This window comes from Megachile rotundata, chromosome 12 (assembly GCF_050947335.1).
Source record: "Megachile rotundata isolate GNS110a chromosome 12, iyMegRotu1, whole genome shotgun sequence".
Lineage (NCBI taxonomy): Eukaryota > Metazoa > Arthropoda > Insecta > Hymenoptera > Megachilidae > Megachile > Megachile rotundata.
Window position 1 is genome coordinate 6,865,544 of NC_134994.1, and position 25,611 is coordinate 6,891,154.

The following is a 25,611-nucleotide window of genomic DNA, read 5'->3' on the forward strand; positions in this document are numbered from 1 at the left end:
TAATCGCTTGAAAGTAGCAACTTGACGAGCGGACGTTCACTGATGTTTGAAAATCAATTTATCGATGCACCGTCATCATTCTACCCCCGCACTAATAATGCATCGGGCAAAGTAGAAGGGTTCGACCCTTCGAAAAAGCAAAAAATGATGGCTGAAATTGTTCATCGGAAATTAGCGCAAGCGCAATAATGTTTTTCGAGTGAGGATCAAATCGCGTTCGTTCAGTATCGAGCAGTCGACGATGCAAAAAACAACAGCGAAAACGGAGCAAGATTACCTGAAGAATGTGGAACTCAGCGTTCAGCTGAATCGTTGGATACTGAAACCAATAGCCGCGTGGCCGGAATCGAGCATCGTTTCGCCGGTCAAGAAATACCTCGGCTGGTTCGTACACATCATCTGCTATTCCCTGCTTAATTTCCTCTTCGTCCCTTGCTTCATGTACCTGATCCTCGAAGTGAGTGACACCTACAACAGGATCAAGTTGGTCGCGCCTCTCAGCTTTTTCATCATGTCGTACTCGAAGTACACTTTACTACTACTGCACAAGAATGACGTCCTGAGGTGCGTGAAACAGATCGAGTGGGACTGGAAGAACATGAAGCACCTGGAGGAGAAGAGGATCATGGTGATGAATGCGAACTATGCCCGAAAGTTCGTGATCGTTTGTACGTTCTTCATGTACAGTTCTTTCATTTTCTTCTACATCGCTGTGCCAGTCGCGCGCGGGAGGATCGAGGCGCCGGACGGGAACTACACCTACATGTCACTGCCGTTTCCTACCTCGATGCGGATCGCCGACTACCGAAAGAGCCCCGTCAACGAAATCTTCTACTTCGTTCAATGTGTGGCAGGCATTTTGCTGCGTGTCATCACGGTCGGAGCTTGTAGCTTGGCGGCGACCTTCGCGGTGCATGCGTGTGGACAGATGGAGATCTTGATGAACTGGTTGGGCTACTTGGTGAACGAGCGGGCGGATATGAGCAAGAGTCTGGACGCCAGGATTACGAGCATCGTGGAACAACATGTTCGAATACTCAAGTAATGTCTTTGTGCATAATTTGATTTTTTGTTCATAGCAAATCCAACGCACAACAAAATTGATGCGTGGCAAATTCAAAGTGTACAAAATTCAATATGTAGAGAATTCAATGAGTGAAAAATTCAATATGTAGAAAAGTGAAAGCGTAACAAATTCAACGCGCAGCAAATTCAACGCATAGAAAACTCAACACGTAGATAACAAATCGCATAGTAAATTAAACGCGGTGCAAATTCAATGCGCAGCGAATTTAAAGCGCAGAAAATTCAATGCGTAGAAAATTCAACGCATAGCAAATTTAATGCGCGCAAATTCAACGCGTGACAAATTTGACGCGAGGAAAATTCAGTGTGTTGCAAATTCCACGCACCGTAAATTCAACGCGTATCTAACTCAACGCGTGGAGAATTCAACGCGTGGTAAACAACATTTGGAGAATCTAACGCGTGGTGAACAAAAAGCGTGACAAGTACAATTCGTGGTAATTATAATGCGTCGCTATCTAACGTGTTGTAGTTTACCCGCAGTAATCCCACGTGTGGTAACCTAACGCGTAGTAATCCAACGTGTGGTAATCTAACGCGCCGTCCTATAGCATGTAGTAATCTAACGCGCCGTAATTCAACGTGTGGTAATCCGATGCATAGTAATCCACCGTGTAGTAATCTAACGCGCACTTATTAGTTAGTCAACACTAATCCAATGCATGATAATTCAACGCACACTGATTCAACACAAACTTCATGCAAAATACGTCGAATTATATGTACATCAAAGTGTGTTTGTATGTTTTACAGGTTCTTAGAACTTATAGAGAAAACACTTCGATACGTATCCCTGGTGGAGTTCCTGGGGTGTACACTGATGTTGTGCTTGTGTAGTTATCACGCTATCGTGGTACGCACAAATGAGGTACCCAATATTCAATATATGTGAAAAAGGATTTTGTAAAAATTTTTAGGAATGGAGTAGGAACGAGAGCATAAGCTGTGCGACTTACGCCGTTCTTTGTGTGCCTTTCACCTTCAATATATTCATATATTGTTACATAGGAGAACTTGTTGCCGACGGGGTATTGTTCACATCATCTGTTTGTTAATGTATTCCACATAAATGATCTTAAATAATTATACATAAAAATTAGCACATTTTTTTTATATTGCGGTTAAAAGCACATATGAAATAATTTTAAACATTCTGGAGTAAAATATAAGCACTTCTGTCATAATCGTATATGAAGAAACATATTTTCATTTTAAGGATTAAAAATATTTGTTATAACAGTGTAGACAAATTGCTGAGACATCGTACATGATTGATTGGTATCGATTAATGGGCAAGAAGAAACTCAGCATGATTCTGATCATGCAAATGTCTCATTCGACAAATAAACTGACAGCAGGGAACATCGTGATATTATCTTACACCAAGTTCAGTGATGTATGTATCAAACGCAATTTTCCTCATTAATTTAATTAATAATTAATATATTTTAGGTCGTTAAAAGTGCGTTCGCCTTTCTGAATGTACTACGAACGGTCACTTGAAACAATATCCAGTTGGAAAACTTGCTGGTAGAAGTAACAGGTCTACAATTGCAACATATTAGCATCGTTAACTTCTAGAAAGATAGTAAAAATTGTTCTTCAAATCGGTTGCTCATCCCATATGCAGATGTATAGAATGTATTAAAGAATTAACGATTAGTTCATCAATGTACACTGTTGTTTGTAGTACGCAATAAAGTGTTGTTATTGTACACTGGTAAGTTTAAATATTCCGGTGACGTGACTCGAATGTTGACATTTGATTAATTTACATCATTAGCTCTTCAGAAATTGAAACATTATAGTACTTAGAAAATTCTATGCAAGATATATCAAATTCAAAAATATAGAATTTAAACAATTCATTGTCATGATTACTTTAAATCAAAAGTAATAAAAACACAGGCAGAAGACTGGCGGGAGACTCTCCTGACAAGCAAAATGTACACATAATAATTAGACAGAAATTAACCGAGCAATACCACACAGTACGTAAGATAATCGCTTGAAAGTAACAACTTGAAGAGTGGACGCTCGCTGATGTTTGAAAATCAATTTATCGATGCACCGTCATCGTTCTACCCCCGCACTAATAATGCATCGGGCAAAGTAGAAGGGTTCGACCCTTCGAAAAAGCAAAAAATGATGGCTGAAATTGTTCATCGGAAATTAGCGCAAGCGCAATAATGTTCCTGGACAGAGGATCAAATCGCGTTCGCTCAGTATCGAGCAATCGACGATGCAAAAAGCAACAGCGAAAGCGGAGCAAGAATACCTGAAGAACGTGGACCTGAGCGTTCGGCTGAATCGCTGGATACTGAAACCGATAGCCGCGTGGCCAGAATCGAGCACCGTTTCGCCGATCAAGAAATACCTCGGGTGGTTCGTTCACATCATCTGCTATTCCCTGCTCAGTTTCCTCTTCGTCCCCTGCTTGACCTTCCTGATCCTCGAGGTGAACGACACCTACAACAGGATCAAGCTGATCGGCCCTCTCAGCTTTTTCCTCATGTCGTACTTGAAGTACTATCTCATGCTGCTGCACAAGAACGACATCCTGAAGTGCGTGCAGCAGGTCCAGAGGGACTGGGCGAACGCCAGACACCTAAACGACAGAAATATCATGGGAATGAACGCGAATTATGGAAGAAAATTAGTAGTCGTCTCAGCATTCTTCATGTACAGTTCTTACATTTTCTTCTACATCGCTGTACCAATCACCGTGGGGAGGATCCCGGCGCAGGACGGGAACTTCACCTTCATCTTCTTGCCGTTTCCTTCCTCGATGCGGATCACCGACTACCGAAAGAGCCCCGTCAACGAAATCTTCTACTTCCTTCAGTGTCTGGCAGGCGTTGTGCTGCATATCATCACGGTCGGGGCTTGTAGCTTGGCGGCGACATTCGCAGTGCATGCGTGTGGACAGATGCAGATCTTGATGAACTGGTTGGGCTACCTCGTGAACGGACGGGCGGATATGAGCAAGAGTCTGGACGGCAGGATTGCGAGTATCGTGGAACAACATGTTCGAATACTCAAGTAATGTCTTTGTGGATAATTTGCTCCTTTGTTTTTTGAGAAATGGGTGGTAAATTTTGTTCGCAACAAATCCAACGCACAGCAAAATTGACGCGAGGAAAATTCAAAGTGTACAAAATTCAATACGTAGAAAATTCAATGCGTGAAAAATTCAACACGTGGAAAATTTAAAGCGTAGCAAATCCAATGTGCAGAAAACTCAAGGAGTGAAAAGTTAACGCGCCACAAATTCAACACGTAGGAAACTAAACGCGTAAATAATTCAACCCATAACAGATTTAACGCGCTGCAAATTCAACGCGTAGAAAATTCAATACGTAGTAAATTTAGCGCGCAGCAAATTGGACGCGTGGAATATCCGAAGCATAGAAAATTTAACGCGTAGCAAATTCAACGCGCAGCAAATTCTACACGTAGATAACACAACGCATAGCAAATTTAACGCGTGGAAAATTCAATACGTTAAAAATTTAGCGCGGGGCAAATTTGACGCGTAGAATATCCAATGGGTAGCAAATTCAACGCGCTGTAAATACAACGCGTAGAAAATTCAACACGTAGATAACACAACGCATAGCAAATTTAACGCGCCGCAAATTCAACGCATAGCAAATTCAACGCGCAGCAAATTCAACGTGTGGAAAATTCAATGCATAACAAATTTAACGCGTGCAAATTCAATACGCAGCAAATTCAACGCGTTGCAAATTCAACGCGCGACAAATTTGACGCGTAGGAAATTTAATGTCTTACAAATTCCATGCACTGTAAATTCCACGCGTATTTAATGCAACGCGTGGTGAATTCAACGCGTGGTAGAGAATACATGGAGAATTTAACGCGTGGAGAACACAACGCGTGACAAGTACAATTCCTGGTAATGATAATGCGTTGTTATCCAACGTGTTGGAATCTAACGCGTAGTAACTCAACGTGGAGTAATCTGACGCGTACTAATTCAACATGTGGTAATCTAAAGCATAATAATGAAATTTTTAGTAATTTAACGAGTAGAAATCTAGCCTGTGGTAATGTAACGCGCCGTCGTATAGCATGTAATAATCTAACGCTTCGTCGTATAGCATATAATAATCTAACGCGCCGTAATTCAACGTATGGTAATCTGATGCGTAGTAATCCAACGTGTAGTAATTTAACGCGCAGTTATCCAACCCGTGGCAATGTAACGCATAATAGTGCACACTAATTTAATGCAAGTCAATTCAACGCACAACTGATTCAACACAAACTTCATATAAAGTACGTCAAATTATATGTACATCAAAGCGTGTTCGTATGTTTTACAGGTTCTTAGATCTTACAGAAAAAACACTTCGATACATAGCTCTGGTGGAGTTTCTGGGGTGTACAACGGTGTTGTGTTTGCTTAGTTATTACGTTCTCGTGGTACGCAAAAAAGAGGTACTCAATCGATATTCAATAGACGTGAAAAGGGATTTTGTACAAATTTTTAGGAATGGAGCACGAACGACAGGATAAGCTCTGCGACTTACGCCGTTCTTTTTGTGTCTTTCACCTTCAATATATTCATATATTGTTACATAGGAGAACTTGTTGCCGAGGGGGTATTGTTCACATCGTCTGTTTGTTAATGTACTCCACATAAATAATCTTAAATAATTATACATAAAAATTAGCACAATTTTTTTATATTGTCGTTAAGGCACATCTGAAATAATTTTAAATATCCTGGAATAAAATGTAAGCACTTCTGTCATAATCGTATACGAAGAAACATATTTTCATTTTAAGAACTAAAAATATTTGTTATAATAGTGTAGACAAATTGCTGAGATATCGTACATGATTGACTGGTATCGATTACTGGGCAAGAGGAAACTCAGCATAATATTGATCATGCAAATGTCCAATTCGACAATTAAACTGACAGCAGGGAACATCGTGATATTATCTTACAGCAAGTTCGGCGATGTAAGTATCAAACGCAATTATCCTCATGAATTTAATTATTAATTAATATATTTTAGGTCGTTAAAAGTGCATTCGCCTTTCTGAATGTACTACGAACGGTCACTTGAAACAATATGCAGTTGGAGGACTTGTTGGTAGAAGTAACGGGTCATGCTAGCATCGTTAATTTCTAGAAACATAATAAAAACTGTTCTTCAAATCGGTTGCTCATCTCATATGCAGAAGTATAGAATTTATTATAGAATTCACGTGTAAGTTCATCAATGTACACTGTGGATTGTAGTACGAAATAAAGTGTTATTATTGTACACTGGTACGTTCACATTTTCTGGCGACATCACTCGTACTGTAGACATGTGATTAATTCACACCATTAACTCTTCAGAAATTGAAACACTATACTACTTGGTAAATTCTATGCAAAATTTATCGAATTCAAAAATATAGAATGTAAACAATTCATTGCCATGATTACTTTATATCGAAAGTAATAAAAACATAGGCAGGAGACTAGCGACAGACTCCTGACGAACAAAATGTACATATTATAATTACACAGAAATTAACCGGGCAATACCATACAGTACGTAAGATAATCGCTTGAAAGTAACAACTTGAAGAGTGGACGCTCGCTGATGTTTGAAAATCAATTTATCGATGCACCGTCATCATTCTACCCCCGCACTAATAATGCATCGTGCAAAGTAGAAGGGTTCGACCCTTCGAAAAAGTAGAAAATGATGGTTTAAATTCTTCATCGGAAATTAGCGCAAGCGCAATAATGTTTTTCGAGAGAGAATCAAATCGCGTTCGCTCAGTATCGAGCAATCAACGATGCAAAAAGCACCAGCGAAAAGCAGAGCAGGATTACCTGAGCAGGATTACCTGAAAAACGTGGATCTAAGCGTTCGGCTGAATCGTTGGATTCTGAAACCGATAGCCGCGTGGCCGGAATCGAGCACCGTTTCGCCGGTGAAGAAGTACCTCAGTTGGTTCGTTCACGTCGTCTGTTATTTCCTGATGAGTTTCCTCTTCGTCCCCTGCTTGATCTTCCTGATCCTCGAAGTGAACGGCACCTACAACAGGATTAAGTTGTTCGGGCCCCTCAGCTCTCCCCTCATGTCGTACTCGAAGTACTACTTACTATTGCTGCACAAGAATGACATCCTGAAGTGCGTGAAACAGATCGAGTGGGATTGGAGGAACATGAAGCACCTGGAGGAGAAGAGGATCATGGTGGCGAACGCGAACTATGCGCGTAGGATAGTGATCGTTTGTACGTTCTTCATGTGCAGTTCTTACATGTTCTTCTACATCGCTGTGCCCATCACCGTGGGGAGGATCCCGGCGCAGGACGGGAACTTCACCTTCATCTTATTGCCGTTTCCTTCACCGATGCGGATTACCGACTACCGACAAAGCCCCGTCAACGAAATCTTCTACTTCCTTCAGTGTCTGGCAGGCATTTTGCTGCGTGTTATCACGGCCGGGGCTTGTAGCTTAGCGGCGACCTTCGCGGTGCATGCGTGTGGCCAGATGGAGATCTTGATGAACTGGTTGGGCTACCTGGTGAACGGGCGGGCGGATATGAGCAAGAATCTGGACGGTAGGATTGCGAGAATCGTGGAACAACATGTTCGAATACTCAGGTAATGTCTTTGTGGATAATGTGATTTTTTGTTTTTTGAGAAATAGGTGGTAAATTTAGTTCGTAGCAAATCCAACGCACAGCTGAATTGTCGTGTGGAAAATTCAAAGTGCACAAAATTTAATGCGTGAAAAATTCAACACGTGGAAAATTGAAAGCGTAGCAACTCCAATGTGCAGCAAATGCAACGCATAAAAAATTAAACGCGCCGCAAATTTTACGTGCCGCAAATTCAACGCGTAGAAATCAAACCACGCAGATAACTCAACGCATAGCAATTCTAACGCACTGCAAGTACAATGCGTAGAAAATTTAGCGCGCAGCAAATTTGACGCGTGTAATATCCAACGCGTAGCAAATTCAACGCGCTGCAAATGGAACGCGTATAAAACTCAACACGTAGATAACACAACGCACAGCAAATTCAACGCGAAACAAATTTAAAGCGCAGAAACCTCAACGTGTAGACAATTCAATACGTAGCAAATTCAACGCACAACAAATTTAACGCGCGCAAATTCAATACGCTGCAAATTCCACGCGCGATAAACTTGACGCGAAGAAAATTCAATGTGTTAAAAATTCCACGCACTGTAAATTCAACGCGCGAAGAATTCAACGCGTGGTGGACAACACATGGAGAATTCAACGTGTGGTGAACACAACGCGTGACAAGTACCATTCCTGGTAATAATAATGCGTCGTAATCCAACGTGTTGTAGTTGAACGCGTAGTAATCCAACGTGTGGTAATATAACGAGTAGTAATCCAACGTGGAGTAATCTAACTCGTAGTAATTCATCGCGTAGAAATCTAACACATAATAATCCCACATGAGGCATTGTAACGCATAGTAATCCAATGTGGAATAATTTATCGCGTAGTAATCTGACGCGTACAGTATTCACTCCGTAAATGTTACTTTTGCCGGTCTCGATTGTTACATTTACGGTAGAGGTCCTACATTCTTTGTAGTGTGCCGAACGTAGAAAGAGACAGCTATACAAAAGACAAAGAGGGATAGAGTTTCGAGCGTTCGGCAAACATGAAAGACTCGTGCGTGTTCTGTCTTTTAAATTTAAAAATTAAAATTCTTTATTTTTGGTTTTTCGTCAATGGCACTTTCACCATCGTATTTGTCTCGTTTTTCTGATTAAAATGACACCAAACACGATATGATTACGATAGTAATTACTTATGTAACAAGCCATAAAAGTTTGGGATTAACATTTATGGTAGAGGTGCGAATTCCTTCTAAAGGCTTGCTATACAAGTAATTATGATTTTAATTATATCGTATTTGGTACCATTTTAATCAGAAAAACGAGACGAATACGATAATCAAAGCTTCAATGATGAAACCCCAAAAATAAAGAATTTTGATTTTTGAATTTAAAAGACAGAAGACACACGAGTGTTTCATGTTTGCCGAACGCGTCAACCTTCTGCATCTCTTTCTTTTCCATTCGCCGTCCTCTTTTATGTTAAAAACTTTAATCACTCGTTACACACACAATTGTTAACGTAATTGTATCATGTTTGGTGTCATTTTAATCAGAAAATCTAGACAAATACGAGAGTAAACGTTTCATGAAAAAATAGTAAGAAATAAGAAAGTTACAATCTTTTCCTTTGCTTGTATTAGATGTGTCTCACCGATATTCGATCCTCGTCGTTTCAGCGACCGATCGTGTTTCATTCTTGACTGATATCGATGGGGATCCCCCCAGTAGTGGGGATACAAATTTTAACATTACGGTAGAGATCTTTTTATCATTTACGGAGTGAATACTGTACTAATCCAACACGAGGTAATCTAAAGTATAATAATCCAACTTGTAGTAATTTAACGAGTAGTAATCTAACGTGTGGTAATCTAACGCGCTGTCGTATAGCATGTAATAATCTAAGGCGCCGTGATTCAATGTGTGGTAATCTGATGCGTAGTAATACAAAGCGTAGTAATCTAACGCACAGTTATCCAACCCGTAGCTATGAAACGCATAACAGAGCACACTAATTTAATGCAAGATAATTCAACGCACACTGATTCAACACAAACTTCATGCAATATACGTGCAATTATATGTACATCAAAGCGTGTTCGTATGTTTTACAGGTTCTTAGAGCTTACAGAGAAAACACTTCGATACATATCCCTGGTGGAATTCCTGGGGTGTACAGTGGAGTTGTGTTTGCTTGGTTATTGCGTCCTCATGGTACGCACAAAAGACGTATTCAATCGGTTTTCAATAGATATGAAAAGGGATTTTTCATACATTTTTAGGAATGGAATTCGAACGATAGGATAAGCTCTGCGACTTACGCCGTTCTTTTTGTGTCTTTCACCTGCAATATATTCATATATTGTTACATAGGAGAACTTGTTGCCGAGGGGGTATTGTTCACATCGTCTGTTTGTTAATGTATTCCACATAAATGATCTTGAATAATTATGCATAAAGATTAGCACAATTTTTTTATATTCTCGTTAAAAGCACATAATTTTATTGAAATAATTTTAAACATTTTGGAGTAAAATATAAGCACTTTTGTCTTGATTGTATATGAAGAAATATATCTCCATTTTAAGAATTAAAAGTATTTGTTATAATAGTGTAGAAAAATTGCTGAGATATCGTACATGATTGACTGGCATCGATTACTAGGCAAGAGGAAACTCAGCATGATTTTGATCATGCAAATGTCGCATTCGACGATTAAACTAACAGCAGGGAACATCGCGGTATTATCTTACAGAAAGTTCGGTGATGTAAGTATTAAACGGAATTATTCTCATGAATTTAATTATTAATTAATATATTTTAGGTCGTTAAAAGTGCGTTCGCCTTTCTGAATGTACTACGAACGGTCACTTGAAACAATATGCAGTTGGAGGACTTGTTGGTAGAAGTAACGGGTCATGCTAGCATCGTTAATTTCTAGAAACATAATAAAAACTGTTCTTCAAATCGGTTGCTCATCTCATATGCAGAAGTATAGAATTTATTATAGAATTCACGTGTAAGTTCATCAATGTACACTGTGGATTGTAGTACGAAATAAAGTGTTATTATTGTACACTGATACGTTCACATTTTCTGGCGACATCACTCGTACGTAGACATGTGACTAATTCACACCACTAACTCTTCAGAAATTGAAACACTATACTACTTAGTAAATTCTATGCAAAATTTATCGAATTCAAAAATATAGAATGTAAACAATTCATTGCCATGATTACTTTTCATCGAAAGTAATAAAAACATAGGAGACTGGCGACAAACTCCTGACGAACAAAATGTACACATTATAATTACACAGAAATTAACCGGGCAATACCGTACAGTACGTAAGATAATCGCTTGAAAGTAACAACTTGAAGAGTGGACGCTCGCTGATGTTTGAAAATCAATTTATCGATGCACCGTCATCATTCTACCCCCGCACTAATAATGCATCGTGCAAAGTAGAAGGGTTCGACCCTTCGAAAAAGTAGAAAATGATGGTTTAAATTCTTCATCGGAAATTAGCGCAAGCGCAATAATGATTTTCGAGAGAGAATCTAGTCGCGTTCGCTCAGTATCGAGCAATCAACGATGGAAAAAGCAACAGCGAAAAGCAGAGCAGGATTACCTGAGCAGGATTACCTGAGAAACGTGGATCTAAGCGTTGGGCTGAATCGTTGGATACTGAAACCAATAGCCGCGTGGCCGGAATTGAGCACTGTTTCGCCGATCAAGAAGTACCTCAATTGGTTCGTTCACGTCGTCTGTTATTTGCTAGTGAGTTTCCTCTTTGTCCCTTGCTTGATCTTCCTGATCCTCGAAGTGAACGGCACCTACAACAGGATTAAGTTGTTCGGGCCCCTTAGCTTTCTCCTCATGTCGTACGCGAAGTACTACTTACTGCTGCTGCACAAGAATGACATCCTGAAGTGCATGAAACAGATCGAGTGGGATTGGAAGAACATGAAGCACCTGGAGGAGAAGAGGATCATGATGGCGAACGCGAACTATGCGCGTAGGATAGTGATCGTTTGTACGTTCTTCATGTACAGTTCTTACATGTTCTTCTACATCGCTGTGCCAATCACCGTGGGGAGGATCCCGGCGCAGGACGGGAATTTCACCTTCATCTTACTGCCGTTTCCTTCCTCGATGCGGATCACCGACTACAGACAGAGCCCCGTCAACGAAATCTTCTACTTCCTTCAGTGTCTGGCAGGCATTTTGCTGCGTATCATCACGGCCGGGGCTTGCAGTTTGGCGGCGACCTTCGCGGTACATGCGTGTGGCCAGATGGAGATCTTGATGAACTGGTTGAGCTACCTGGTGAACGGGCGGGCGGATATGAGCAAGAGTCTGGACGGCAGGATTGCGAGAATCGTGGAACAACATATTCGAATACTCAAGTAATGTCTTTGTGAATAATTTGATTTCTAGTTTTTTGAGAAATAGGCAGTAAATTTAGTTCGTAGTAACATCAACGCACAGCTAAATTGTCGGGTGGAAAATTTAAAGTGCACAAAACTTAATGCGTGAAAAATTCATCAGGTGCAAAATTGAAAGCGTGGCAAATCCAATGTGCAGATTCAACGCGTAAAAAATTCAACGCGTCGCAAATTCAACGCGTAGAAAACTAAATACGTAGATAACTCAACGCATAGCAAATTTAACGCAACGCAAACTCAACGCGCAGAAAATTTAGCGCGCAGCAAATTAGACGAGTGGAATATCCAACGCGTAAAAAATTTAACGCATAACAAATTCAACGCGCAGCAAATTCAACACGTGGATAACACAGCGCATAGCAAATTTAACGCGTGGAAAATTCAGTACGTAGAAAATTTAGCGCAGGGCAAATTTGACGCGTAGAATATCCAATTGGTAGCAAATTCAACGCGCTGTAAATTCAACGCGTATAAAACTTAACACGTAGATAACATAACTCATAGCAAATTTAATGCGCTACAAATTCAACGTGTAAAAAATTCAACGAATAGCAAATTCAATGCGCAGTGAATTTAATGCACAGCAACGCCAACGCGCAGAAAATTCAACGCACTACAAATTGAACCCGCGCAATTTCTACGCGCAACTTTAACGCGTAGACAATTCAATGTGTCAAAAATTCCGCGCACTGTAAATTCAACGCGTATCTAACTCAACGCGCGAAAAACTTAACGCGTGGTAAACAACACATGGAAAACTCAACACGTGGTGAACACAACGCGTGACAAGTACAATTCCTGGTAATTATAATGCGTCGTGATCCAACGTGTTCTAGTTAAACGCGTAGTAATCCAGCGTGTGGTAATATAACACGTAGTAATACAACGTGGAGTAATCTAACGCGTAGTAACTCAGCGAGTAGAATTCTAACACGTAATAATCCAACATAGGTATTTTAACGCATAGTAATCTAACGTGGAGTAATTTATCGCGTAGTAATCCAAAGCGTGGTAATCTAACGCGTAGTAATCCAACTTGCAGTAATCTAACGCGCAGTAATTCAACATGAGGTAATCTAAAGTATAATAATTCAACTTGTAGTAATTTCACGAGTAGTAATCTAACGTGTGGTAATCTAACGCTCCGTCGTATAGCATGTAATAATCTAACGCGCCGTATTTCAACGTGTGGTAATCTGATGCGTAGTAATCCAACGTGCAGTAATCTAACGCGCAGTTATCCAACCCGTGGCTATGAAACGCATAATAGTGCACACTAATTTAATTCAACGCACACTGATTCAACACAAACTTCATGCAATATACGTCCAATTATATGTACATCAAAGCGTGTTCGTATGTTTTACAGGTTCTTAGAGCTTACAGAGAAAACACTTCGATACATATCCCTGGTGGAGTTCCTGGGGTGTACAGTGGAGTTGTGTTTGCTTAGTTATTGCGTTCTCATGGTACGCACAAAAGAGGTATTCAAACGGTTTTTAATAGATATGAAAAAGGATTTTGCACAAATTTTTAGGAATGGAGTACGAACGATATGTTAAGCTCTGCGACTTACGCCGTTCTTTTTGTGTCTTTCACCTTCAATATATTCATATATTGTTACATAGGAGAACTTGTTGCCGAGGGGGTATTGTTCACATCGTCTGTTTGTTAATGTACTTCACATAAATGATCTTGAATAATTATGCATAAAAATTAGCACAATTTTTTTATATTGTCGTTAAGGCACATCTGAAATAATTTTAAATATTCTGGAGTAAAATATAAGCACTTCTGTCATAATCGTATATGAAGAAACATATTTTCATTTTAAGGATTAAAAATATTTTTTATAATAGAGTAGACATATTGCTGAGATATCGTACATGATTGACTGGTATCGATTACTGGGCAAGAGGAAACTCAGCATAATTTTGATCATGCAAATGTCTCATTCTACAATTAAACTGACAGCAGGGAACATCGTGATATTATCTTACAGCAAATTCGGTGATGTAAGTATCAAATGCAATTATGCTCATTAATTTAATTATTAATTAATATAATTTAGGTCGTTAAAAGTGCGTTCGCCTTTTTGAATGTACTACGTACGGTCACTTGAACATTCTTAAAAATAATACGCAGTTAGAAGACTTGGTAGAAGTAACGGGTCTATAATTGCAACATGTTAGTATTGACTTCTAGAAACATAATAAAAATTGTGCTTCAAATCGGTTGCTCATCTCATATGCAGAAGTATAGAATTTATTATAGAATTCACGTAAGTTCATCAATGTACACTGTTGATTGTAGTACGAAATAAAGTGTTAATATTGTACACTGGTAAGTTCAAATATTCTGGTGGCGTCACTCGTACGTAGACATATGATTCATTCACATCATTAGTTCTTTAGAAACTGAAACACTAGTACTTAGAAAATTCTATATAATTTATAAAATTCAAAAATATAGAATGTAAACAATTCATTGCCATGATTACTTTATATTGAAAGTAATAAAAACATATGCAGGAGACTGGCGACAGACTTCTGACGAACAAAATGTACACATTATAATTACACAGAAATTAACCGAGCAATAGCACACAGTACGTAAGATAATCGCTTGGAAGTAGCAACTTGAAGAGCGGACGTTCAGTGATGTTTGAAAATCAATTTATCGATGCACCGTCATCATTCTACCCCCGCACTAATAATGCATCGTGCAAAGTAGAAGGGTTCGACCCTTCGAAAAAGTAGAAAATGATGGTTTAAATTCTTCATCGGAAATTAGCGCAAGCGCAATAATGTTTTTCGAGAGAGGATCAAATTGCGTTCGTTCAGTATCGAGCAATCGACGATGCAAAAAGCAACTGCGAAAACGGAGCAAGATTACCTGAAGAACGTGGATCTGAGCATTCGGCTGAATCGCTGGATACTGAAACCGATAGCCGCGTGGCCAGAATCGAGCACCGTTTCGCCCATCAAAAAATACTTCGGCTGGTTCGTTCACGTCGTCTGTTATTTCTTGGTGAGTTTCCTCTTCGTCCCCTGCTTGATCTTCCTGATCCTCGAAGTGAACGACACCTACAACAGGATCAAGTTGATCGGGCCTCTCAGCTTTTTTCTCATGTCGTACTTGAAGTACTATTTACTACTACTGCACAAGAATGACGTCCTGAAGTGCGTAAAACAGATCGAGTGGGACTGGAAGAACATGAAGCACCTGGACGAGAAGAGGATCATGGTGATGAACGCGAACTATGCGCGTAGGATAGTGATCGTTTGTACGTTCTTCATGTACAGTTCTTATATTTTCTTCTACATCGCTGTACCAATCACCGTGGGGAGGATCCCGGCGCAGGACGGGAACTTCACCTTCATCTTCTTGCCGTTTCCTTCCTCGATGCGGATCACCGACTACCGACAGAGCCCCGTCAACGAAATCTTTTACTTCCTTCAGTGTCTGGCAGGCGTTGTGCTGCATATCATCACGGTCGGAGCTTGTAGCTTGGCGGCGACCTTTGCGGTGCATGCGTGTGGCCAGATGGAGATCTTGATGAACTGGTTGGGCTACCTGGTGAACGGACGGGCGGATATGAGCAAGAGTCTGGACGGCAGGATTGCGAGTATCGTGGAACAACATGTTCGAATACTCAAGTAATGTTTTTGTGGCTAATTTGATTTTTTGTTTTGTTTTGAGAAATGGGTGGTAAATTTAGTTTGGAGCAAATCCAACGCACGGCAAAATTGATGCGTGGAAAATCCAAAGTGTACAAAATTCAATACGTGGAGAATTCAATGCGTGAAATATTCAACATGTGGAAAATTTAAAGCGTAGCAAATTCAACGCGCAGCAAATTCAACGCGTAGAAAACTCAACACGTAGATAACAAAACGCATAGTAAATTAAACGCGCTGCAAATTCAACGCGTAAAAAATTTAACGAGTAGCAAATTCAATGCACAGCGAATTTAACGCACAGCAAATTCAACGCGCAGCAAATTTAAAGCGTAGAAAATTCAATGCGTAGAAAATTCAATACGTAGCAAATTCAACGCGTAGAAAATTCAACGCATAGCAAATTTAATGCGCGCAAATTCAACGCGCGACAAATTTGACGCGTAGAAAATTCAATGTATTACAAATTCCACGCACTGTAAATTCAACGCGTATGTAGTTCATTTTGATAATTTGGATAATTTGAATAATTTGAATAATTTGAATAATTTGATACCTCTTTGTTTTTTGGGAAACTAGTTTGGGAATTCGCTTTAATTTTTATTTTTGGGCTACAAAGTTAAATTCAAGGTGGTAGAGGTATAGTAAGGTCTGATTATATTTTCTTCCTTGTAGGAGCTGTATATTATTTGTCCGCCAACTTAGAATACAGAAATTGGTAACATACTATAGGTTAGGATTTTAGAGTTGTTAAAGAACATAGTAACTTACAAATTTCCGTTTGCATTATTTATCAGCTGTGATGCTAAATTTATTACTCTCCATGGCAATATAACGAGATTCTAAAAAATATGACAATTATATTTTCTTCCCTTTTGCATACGTTTAATACCAAACGTATACAAAATAACTGCTAGTCAATGGTTAATCGTTACCTATATCTTTAGTATTTCAGAATTTATTTATTTTATAAACTTGATGTCTCTTAACATTATTTGAAATTGTTACATAATTCTTTCATATTTATTTTCTCATACCATGCTGACAATTTTCATCACGTTTCAGGTTCCTGGCGCTGACCGAGAAGGCACTGCAACAGATATCTTTCGTAGAATTTCTAGGATGTACAATGAATCTCTGTCTGCTCGGATATTATAGCATCATGGTACGATATATTAATAATAAAGCAAAATACATAGTTATACATCCTCCAAATATATTCTCCATGTCGTAGGAATGGAATCCGAAAGATGTAATGTTTTCCTTGACTTACATGGTGCTGGTGACGTCCTTCGGTTTCAACATCTTCATATTTTGTTACATAGGCGAACTCGTGGCTGAACAGGTACGATTTTTCCATATATTCGAACTCATCTTCTAATCATTTTTCATTTTCTAATCATTCGTTCATTTTCTAATCATTAACTTAGGTTAACTCCTTGTCGTACTTTGACGAGTCTCACTCGTGACACACTTACAGCTCAAATCTTACTCAAATTTTTAATACTCTTCAACTTCAAATTTAAGTCCAATTACAACTTGTATTATCAAGAATCCCTGAATATAAAATATTCACATTTTAATTTTTATTGTTTGTTTAAACATTATAGCTATGAATAGTTAGTTTTGACTGACGCATGTGACAAATAAATTGTATGGCAAGGGTTTAATCAGTAACCTTTCATAATTAACTATTACGATTATTATGATGAGAAGAAAATATTCTGATAAAATATATGATAGTGCAGAAAAGTCGGCGAGGTATCATACATGATCGACTGGTATGAATTATCAGGAAATAAGAAGCTCTGCTGCATTTTATTCATTGCGATGTCCAATTCGTCCATCAAACTCACAGCTGGAAACATGGTCGAATTATCCATTAGCACTTTCAGTGATGTAAGTATGAAGTATTAAATACTTGTAATAAATCGTATAATAAATATCGTTGTCTTACAGGTTGTCAAAACGGCGACGGGGTTTTTAAACATGTTGAGAGCATTGACGTGAACGTTCCTGGTAATACAATGTAGTTTGACAAATATTTTGTAGAAATAGAATTATTGTATTTGGGTTTTAATGAAAACTTGATGAAATTTTATATTGTTTTTCTATCAGTGCAATTGAAGTTTGAAAATGTGTGCAAAATTTATTGATTAATTTTAGTGACGTTATTTTTAGATCTGTAGGTCATAGATTTATAAATCTCCAAGTTTTTAGGAAATTCATAGATTCATAGATTTCTAGAGATTTAGATTAGATCAACAAAAATCTAGGAAGACTGTTAGAGTATCAACAAAATGTCCAACAAAACTGTTAAAGTATTAACAAAAATCTAACAAGACTGTTAGAGTATCAACAAATATCTAGCAAGATTTTTATAGTATCAACAAAAGTCCAACAAAACTGTTAAAGCATTAACAAAAATCTAACAAGACTGTTAGAGTATCAACAAATATCTAGCAAGATTTTTATAGTATCAACAAAAATTCAGCAAAAGTTCAACAAAACTGTTAAATTATTAACAAAAATCTAACAAGACTATTAGAGTATCAACAAATATCTAGCAAGATTGTTATAGTATCAACAAAAGTCCAACAAAACTGTTATAGCATCAACAAAAATCTAACAAAGCTGAAATATCAACAAAAATCTATCAAGATTGTTATAGTATTAACAAATATCTAGCAAGACTGTTATAGTATCAACAAAAGTCCAACAAAACTGTTATAGTATTAACAAAAATTCAACAAGACTGAAGTATCAACAAAAATCTATCAAGACTGTTATAGTATCAACAAAAATCCAACAAGACTATTATAGCATCAACAAAAACCCAACAAAACTGTTATAGTATCAACAAGACGGTCAAAATATCAACAAAAATCCAACAAGACTATTATAGTATCAACAAAAACCGAACAAAACTGTTATACTATCAACAAAGATCCAACAAGACTGTCAAAGTATCAACAAAAATCCAACAAGACTATTATAGTATCACCAAAAGTCCAACTAAACCGTTATAGTATCAACAAAACTGCTACAAGATAGAATCAACAAAAATGTACCAACACATAGTATCAAAAAAATCCAAAAACCGTTATAATATCAAAAAAATCCAACAAAACAGAAGTATCGACAACACTCCGCCCATCAGAATATTAAGAAAACGACCTTGTTCAGAACTACATCACGCAACAATGTCTAACATCGATTAGCAGCCGTCGAAAAACGCAACTGGTACCTCGCGCAACATTGATCGATCCGAGTGCCCCGAACAATTCCAGGGAACCAAAAAAACCGTGCGCACGCGCCATTACCCCGAAGATAGTCCTCTTCATCAAGCAACTCACTCTACGATCGTTCTCCGCGCAATAATGAACTCGTCTGATAAACGAATAACAAATACCAGGTACCTTCAGGATTACGAGTACAGCATCCAACTGAACCGTTGGTTTCTGAAGCCCATCGGAGTTTGGCCAAGGGCATCCACCGCCAGCACCGCCGAGAAAATCTTGGCAATCGTGTTGAACGTAGCCTGTCACGTGCTGATCATCTTCACGTTCGTGCCATGTTTGCTGTTTATATTGTTCGAAGAAGCGAGCTTTCAAACGAGAATAAAGGCGATCGGACCTATGAGTCATTGGATAATGGGCGAACTTAATTACTGTTTTCTGACGATGAGAGGTCAGGATATTCTTCATTGCATCGAGCATATAGGAAGCGACTGGCAGACAGTCAAACGAGCCAGCGATCGAGAGGTGATGCTGAAGAATGTTAAGTTTGGACGTTTGATCGCCTGCCTCGCCGCGGTCGGCATGAACGTGGGTGTCTTCTCCTACATCGTCATAGGATTCCGTAAAATCGTGTTCCACGTCGGCAACGAGAGCTTTCTGATGTATCGGTTACCCTGTCCCGTTTATACGAAGCTGCTGAACGTGAAATTAAGCCCAGCTAATGAGATAGTGTTCGCTCTTCAAGTACTGTCGGGGTTCATCGTCAACTCCGTCACTGTCGGAGCTTGCGGATTGGCCGCCATCTTGGCGATGCACGCTTGCGGACAGTTGAACGTTATGATGTCCCGGATGGACGAGCTAGTTGGAGCTAGAGTGGAAGAACAGAGGGTTGTTAAGAAAAAACTGGCTGATATCGTGGAACATCATCTGAGAACGCTGAGGTATATGTGGATGCGGACCGTGATTGTTGGAATATTAGAGTGACAATAAAGAAGCGTGAATTTTATTTTTATACAGAACGTTCGTTTCAGTTTTGTGTGGTATATAGAGAAAATTATGAATCTGATTTGTCTGGTTGAATTAGTCGGATGTACGGTGAACATATGCGTGCTGGAGTATTATATTATTACGGTATGTTGTGCACTATCAGTCGAGGGTCTTGGGACGCTTTTGTAATTTGTATTTATAGTGAAGTTATTGGTATCGGAATTGGTAAAGTACGAGGACGTAAAATAGTTGCGGAGATCGAATATACATACGAGTATGGTAATTGGTGACTCTATGCGTGACGTTATCATGCATGGTACGGATACATGTGGTGATTCTATATGTGGGGAACTCTACACGTTGTGGTTCCATGCCTGAAAAACTCTATATATGGGGAACTCTATGCGTTGTGGTTCTATGTTTCAGAAACTCTATACGTGGTGATTCTACGCGTGGTAATTCTGCACACAGAAAATATAACGCATGGTAATTCTGCACATAGTATATCCAATGTGTGGTGATTCTGCGTGTAGGAAATACAATGCGTGGTAATTGTGCGCGTAGAATACACAATGCGTGGTAATTCTGCGCATAAGAAACTTTGCGCGTGGTAACTCTGCGCAAAGGAAATCTAATGCGTGGTGATCCTGCGCATAGGAAATCCAACGCGTAGTAATTCTGCGCGTAGAAAATCCAACGCGCGGTAATTCTACGCGTAGAAAATTCAACGCGTGGTAATTATACGCGTAGAAAACTCAACGCGTGGTAATTCTACGCGTAGAAAATTCAACGCGTGGTAATTATACGCGTAGAAAACTCAACGCGTGGTAATTCTACGCGTAGAAAACTTAACGTGTGGTAATTCTACGCGTAGAAAACTTAACTCGTGGTAATTCTACGCGTAGAAAACTTAACATGTGGTAATTCTACGCGTAGAAAACTCAACGCGTAGAAAATTCAACGCGTGACAATTCTACGCATGGATACCCTACCCATAGTAATTCTACGTTTGGAAATTCTACTCTACATAATTCTAAAATTCCCAAATAATTCTAGTATACGTATCCAGTATACAATCTAGTATATTCTATTATAAGATTATAATGCCATATAAGATGTCCTATGACTTTTGACTGATAGTGCTCTAATTATCATACCTACGCAATCACAGATTTTCTCTGTCACATTGTAAGTTTAACCAAGAACTTAAATTGAACCATCAACGCGAATCAAACCTGATTCTCAGGATTCCTAAACATCTTCCACCAAATTCTATAACAATCTTATAAACCATATTACAACTTCTCAGGAGAAATCAAAGGATACGTTAGCATCATATGCAATCATATACGCATCCATGAGTTTCAATATATTCATATTTTGTTATATCGGTGAAAGGCTGACGGAACAGGTAAGAATATAATTATAAACGCCATGTAAATCCTTATGAAAAGTCTGTATCTTCCAATAGTGTAAAAAGGTTGGAGAAAAAGCATACTCGGTGGAATGGTACCGTTTATCACACAGAACTGCTCTTAGCCTGGTGATGATAATCTCTAGATCCAGCATGGTGATAAAAATCACTGCTGGCAAGATTATACGGATCTCCCTAGCAACTTTCGGCGATGTGAGTATCAAGACCTTAATCGCATAAATATGATTTTATGCGTGGTAATTCTGCGCATAGGGAATCCAATGCGTGGTGATTCTGCGCGTAGGAAAGTTAACGCGTGGTAATACTGTGCATAAGAAATTTGACGCGTGGTAATTCTACGCGTAGGAAATCCAACGCGTGGTAATTCTACGCGTAGGAAATCCGATGCATGGTAATTCTACGCGCGGGAGATCTAACGCACGGTAATTCTACGCATAGGAAATCCAACGCGTGGTAATTCTACGCGTGGGAGATCTAACGCGTGGTAATTCTACGCATAGGAAATCCAACGCGTGGTAATTCTACGCATAAGAAATCCAACGCATGGTAATCCTGCGCATAGGAAATCTAACGCGTGGTAATTCTACGCGCAGGAAATCCAACGCGTGGTAATTCTGCGCGTAGAAAAGCCTACGCGTGGTAATTCTACGCGTAGAAATTCCAACGCGTGGTAACTCTACGCGCTGAAAACCCTACGCGTGGTAATTCTACGCAAAGGAAATCCAACGCGTGGTAATTCTACACATAGGAAATCCAACGCGTGGTAATTCTACGCGTAGGAAATCCGATGCGTGGTAATTCTACGCGCGGGAGATCTAACGCACGGTAATTCTACGCATAGGAAATCCAACGCGTGGTAATTCTACGCGTGGGAGATCTAACGCGCGGTAATTCTACGCATAGGAAATCCAACGCGTGGTAATTCTACGCATAAGAAATCCAACGCATGGTAATCCTGCGCATAGGAAATCTAACGCGTGGTAATTCTACGCGCAGGAAATCCAACGCGAGGTAATTCTGCGCGTAGAAAAGCCTACGCGTGGTAATTCTACGCGTAGAAATTCCAACGCGTGGTAACCCTACGCGCTGAAAACCCTACGCGTGGTAATTCTACGCAAAGGAAATCCAACGCGTGGTAATTCTACACATAGAAAATCCAACGCGTGGTAATTCTACACATAGAAAATCCAACGCGTGGTAATTCTACGCATCGAAATTCCAACGCGTGGTAACTTTACGCGTAGGAAATCCAACGCGTGGTAACTTTACGCGTAGGAAATCCAACGTGTGGTAACTTTACGCGTCGGAAATCCAACGCGTGGTAATTCTACGCATAGGAAATCCAACGCGTCCATTTAACTTATATTTTCTCTAATCTACATTTAACCTAAATGTTAAACTCACCTCTACATTGTGTTCCAGGTGTTGAAGACATCTTTCACGTACTTCAACATGCTTCGAACAATCGCAACCTGACCGGAAACCGCTTGAAACTTGTACGACCTGATGTAACCGCAATAAAAGCAGAATAAACTTTCTTTACAGAGTTGGTGCACTTGACAGTACCCTCGCAACATCAGCATCGTTCCACTGCAACAAGTTGCAAATCGATGAACGTTCGTGCAAGGCGCACCTGCGCAAGCGTTGGCAACTCTCTGTTCCTACCTTCCCAATGTTGAATTCCCTGTTCAGTTGCCTTCGAGACTTCAATGAGTGGTCATGACAACCCCCGCGTCCGTTGTACCTACGGATCTGGACAGTCTGAGCGATTACAGTCTGCAGTTGAACAAATGGCTGCTGATAACGATAGGCGCCTGGCCCTCCACGCCGTCCACGACAAAAATCGAGAAGATCGTTTCGTTCATCTTGATAGTCATTTGTTACTGCACAATTCTGACTACCGTAGTTCCTAGCATATTGTACGTGATCCTCGCTGATGAAGATCTTCAGCAGAAGCTGATGGTTGTGGGTCCCCTGAGCCACTGGTTCATAGGAGGAATCAATTACACAACGCTGCTTTTGCGCGGGAAAGAAATTCAGTGCTGCATAAAACGCGTGCAAACCGATTGGCGGACAGTCACCAGGTTGAACGATCAGAAAATTATGATGAGGAACGCGGAGATCGGTCGGTACGTGGTTGTATGCTGCACTGCCTTCATGCAGGGTGGCGTCCTGTGCTACTGCGTGATTACGGGGTTCACCACGGAGGTTGTTCAAGTCGGAAACGAAACCAGAACCGTACGTCTGCTACCTTGTGCCGCTTACAAGAAGCTGATACCTGTAGATACGAGTCCCACGAATGAGATTATTTTATTCGTGCAATTTCTGGCGGGTTTTGTTGTCAACTCTACCACTGTTGGGGCGTTTAGCTTAGCTATAGTGTTCGCGGCACATGCTTATGGTCAGTTAGATGTGCTGAGCACGTGGATCACGGAGTTTGTGAATCAGTCGAGGGAACACGATAAGAATGCGTTTTTGAATAGCATTGGACCTGCCGTGGAGAAACATCTAAACGTTCTGACGTAAGTTGCGTGTTGTGTTATGAGATTTGATGGTTTAAGTTGGGGTTTTCATTGCAGTTTTATATCGCATATTGAGGATATGCTGACGGAGATGTGCTTCTTGGAATTATTTCAGTGCACTTTTGGTATATGCCTACTTGGATACTATGTTCTTCTGGTACGTTGAAAATGTGTAATACATGATTAAAAATTTTGGTTGATCTATTATATTGCTATGTAAGCATATATGAGTGTGTGGAGATTTTCCTTTTCTATATTATTACATTCTAGAGTATATCAATCTTCAGATTTTCTGGGGCATAGAAATTTAAGTAGTTACACATATAGATTGATAGATGTTTAGGTACTCAGATACTCAAATTACCAGATACTTAGTCTCAGGTTCTACGATCATAAGACATATTTCTCAATATCCTAAGTCCAAGATTTTTCAATTGTTACATATGTACCCATATTTTTAGATACCTAGAGCTACAAATTCGTAGATATTTAGATATTTAGGCACCTAGACACCTAGACACCTGGACACCTAGGAACCTGGTCACCTACACATAGACACCGAGTCTCTACACATATCCCTTAATATATCCCTTAATCCTTCCTAAATCCACATACTGTGTCATCCTAAATCCACATACATATGCCCACAATTACATCTCCCAAAATTCTATCTAATATCCCCACAATGAAAATCGTCTTTTGCAGTACTGGGCCCTTCACGATCTCCAAAACATGGTAACTTGTTCCATCATACTATTTTCCATGTCTTGCAACATATTTGTAGTGTGCTTTATCGGTGAGAAATTATCAGAACAAGTAAGTGAACAAACTAAAAGATCTATCTAATTAATCAGAATTACTAACAATATAAATTTGTGGCAGTGTACGAAAGTTGGCGAAGCAGTGTATATGACCGAATGGTATCATTTACCTGGCAAAGACATCCTCGACCTGGTACTGATCATTTCACGATCCAGCGTGGTGACTAAAATCACTGCTGGAAAAATTGTCCATATGTCTCTTTATACGTTTACTACTGTACGTTCGTATGATCTTTACTGTCACACAAGACAGATAAATCGTGTTGGACTTATGGCATTTTTTAACGTTGTAGGTGATGAAAACTGCGTTCGCGTATATTAATGTGTTGCGACAAACGACGTGACGAATTTGTAGCTGAATAAATAATCTGTAAATAAATTTATTGTATTCAAATATTAAACTACAGCATTAAAATAACAGACAGTAAATTACAGCATAGAAATATGGTATCTTATTCATATTCTATTTATGTGCACCACTGTTGTTGAACGTTATTCATAAAATATAAAATGATTGATTAAATTTACAGAGTACGTACTTATAATGCATGCATGCGAATTATAAATAAATTTTACATATTTAAAATTTCAAGTAGAATTAATATTGTAGCACCAATAATTGAAACATGTTGCAATCTTAAATTAATTCAAATTATTGAACTATAAGTCTGTAACTATTTTGTAAGTACTATAGATACAATACAAAATAACAGAAGTGCTCAAGCTCTAATCAAATAATAAT

The 25,611-nt window shown here is 39.3% G+C and overlaps 7 protein-coding genes across 11 annotated transcripts; all 7 read left to right on the plus strand.

Moving 5' to 3' along the window:
- The first annotated feature begins 93 nt into the window (after nt 1-93).
- Nucleotides 94-2,672, plus strand: LOC143265461 (odorant receptor 10-like). Of its 3 annotated transcripts, XM_076537711.1 has the most exons (5): nt 94-1,041; nt 1,840-1,939; nt 2,004-2,114; nt 2,327-2,482; nt 2,539-2,672. In XM_076537711.1, the coding sequence occupies exons 1-5, from the start codon at nt 242-244 to the stop codon at nt 2,587-2,589; spliced, it is 1,218 nt and encodes a 405-aa protein (XP_076393826.1). In that variant the 5' UTR covers nt 94-241; the 3' UTR covers nt 2,590-2,672. The 3 variants fall into 3 exon arrangements, with proteins under 3 accessions (XP_076393826.1, XP_076393827.1, XP_076393828.1); XM_076537712.1 differs by lacking the exon at nt 2,004-2,114 and having other exon boundaries at nt 1,840-1,954; XM_076537713.1 differs by lacking the exon at nt 2,539-2,672 and having other exon boundaries at nt 2,332-2,473.
- A 656-nt stretch (nt 2,673-3,328) lies between these two features.
- LOC100875401 (odorant receptor 43a-like) lies at nt 3,329-6,258 on the plus strand. The gene is made up of 5 exons (XM_076537720.1): nt 3,329-4,128; nt 5,436-5,535; nt 5,604-5,714; nt 5,926-6,081; nt 6,138-6,258. Exons 1-5 carry the CDS (start codon nt 3,329-3,331, stop codon nt 6,186-6,188), a joined length of 1,218 nt encoding a protein of 405 aa, XP_076393835.1. The 3' UTR covers nt 6,189-6,258.
- A 644-nt stretch (nt 6,259-6,902) lies between these two features.
- On the plus strand, nt 6,903-10,649 carry LOC100875508 (odorant receptor 10-like). The gene is made up of 5 exons (XM_076537721.1): nt 6,903-7,730; nt 9,849-9,948; nt 10,017-10,127; nt 10,347-10,502; nt 10,559-10,649. The coding sequence occupies exons 1-5, from the start codon at nt 6,916-6,918 to the stop codon at nt 10,607-10,609; spliced, it is 1,233 nt and encodes a 410-aa protein (XP_076393836.1). The 5' UTR covers nt 6,903-6,915; the 3' UTR covers nt 10,610-10,649.
- Nucleotides 10,650-11,324: 675 nt separating this feature from the next.
- Nucleotides 11,325-14,376, plus strand: LOC143265462 (odorant receptor 10-like). Its single transcript, XM_076537715.1, has 4 exons — nt 11,325-12,146; nt 13,555-13,669; nt 14,045-14,200; nt 14,257-14,376. The coding sequence occupies exons 1-4, from the start codon at nt 11,332-11,334 to the stop codon at nt 14,305-14,307; spliced, it is 1,137 nt and encodes a 378-aa protein (XP_076393830.1). The 5' UTR covers nt 11,325-11,331; the 3' UTR covers nt 14,308-14,376.
- Nucleotides 14,327-18,362, plus strand: LOC100875622 (odorant receptor 10-like). Of its 2 annotated transcripts, none has more exons than XR_013040045.1 (5): nt 14,327-15,844; nt 16,931-17,030; nt 17,100-17,210; nt 17,614-17,764; nt 17,825-18,362. XR_013040045.1 is itself a non-coding variant. In XM_003700870.3 (5 exons), the coding sequence occupies exons 1-5, from the start codon at nt 15,045-15,047 to the stop codon at nt 17,873-17,875; spliced, it is 1,218 nt and encodes a 405-aa protein (XP_003700918.3). In that variant the 5' UTR covers nt 14,338-15,044; the 3' UTR covers nt 17,876-18,362. The 2 variants fall into 2 exon arrangements, 1 of the variants encoding a protein (XP_003700918.3); XM_003700870.3 differs by having other exon boundaries at nt 14,338-15,844; nt 17,609-17,764.
- Nucleotides 18,363-18,481: 119 nt separating this feature from the next.
- On the plus strand, nt 18,482-23,054 carry Or26 (odorant receptor 26). The gene is made up of 5 exons (XM_076537723.1): nt 18,482-20,045; nt 20,136-20,253; nt 21,401-21,502; nt 21,563-21,718; nt 22,949-23,054. Exons 1-5 carry the CDS (start codon nt 19,246-19,248, stop codon nt 23,000-23,002), a joined length of 1,230 nt encoding a protein of 409 aa, XP_076393838.1. The 5' UTR covers nt 18,482-19,245; the 3' UTR covers nt 23,003-23,054.
- Nucleotides 23,055-23,245: 191 nt separating this feature from the next.
- Nucleotides 23,246-25,340, plus strand: LOC100876073 (odorant receptor 13a-like). Of its 2 annotated transcripts, XM_003700874.2 has the most exons (5): nt 23,246-24,048; nt 24,106-24,205; nt 24,754-24,864; nt 24,931-25,086; nt 25,163-25,340. In XM_003700874.2, the coding sequence occupies exons 1-5, from the start codon at nt 23,246-23,248 to the stop codon at nt 25,211-25,213; spliced, it is 1,221 nt and encodes a 406-aa protein (XP_003700922.2). In that variant the 3' UTR covers nt 25,214-25,340. The 2 variants fall into 2 exon arrangements, with proteins under 2 accessions (XP_003700922.2, XP_076393820.1); XM_076537705.1 differs by having other exon boundaries at nt 24,931-25,340.
- Nucleotides 25,341-25,611: the final 271 nt, after the last annotated feature.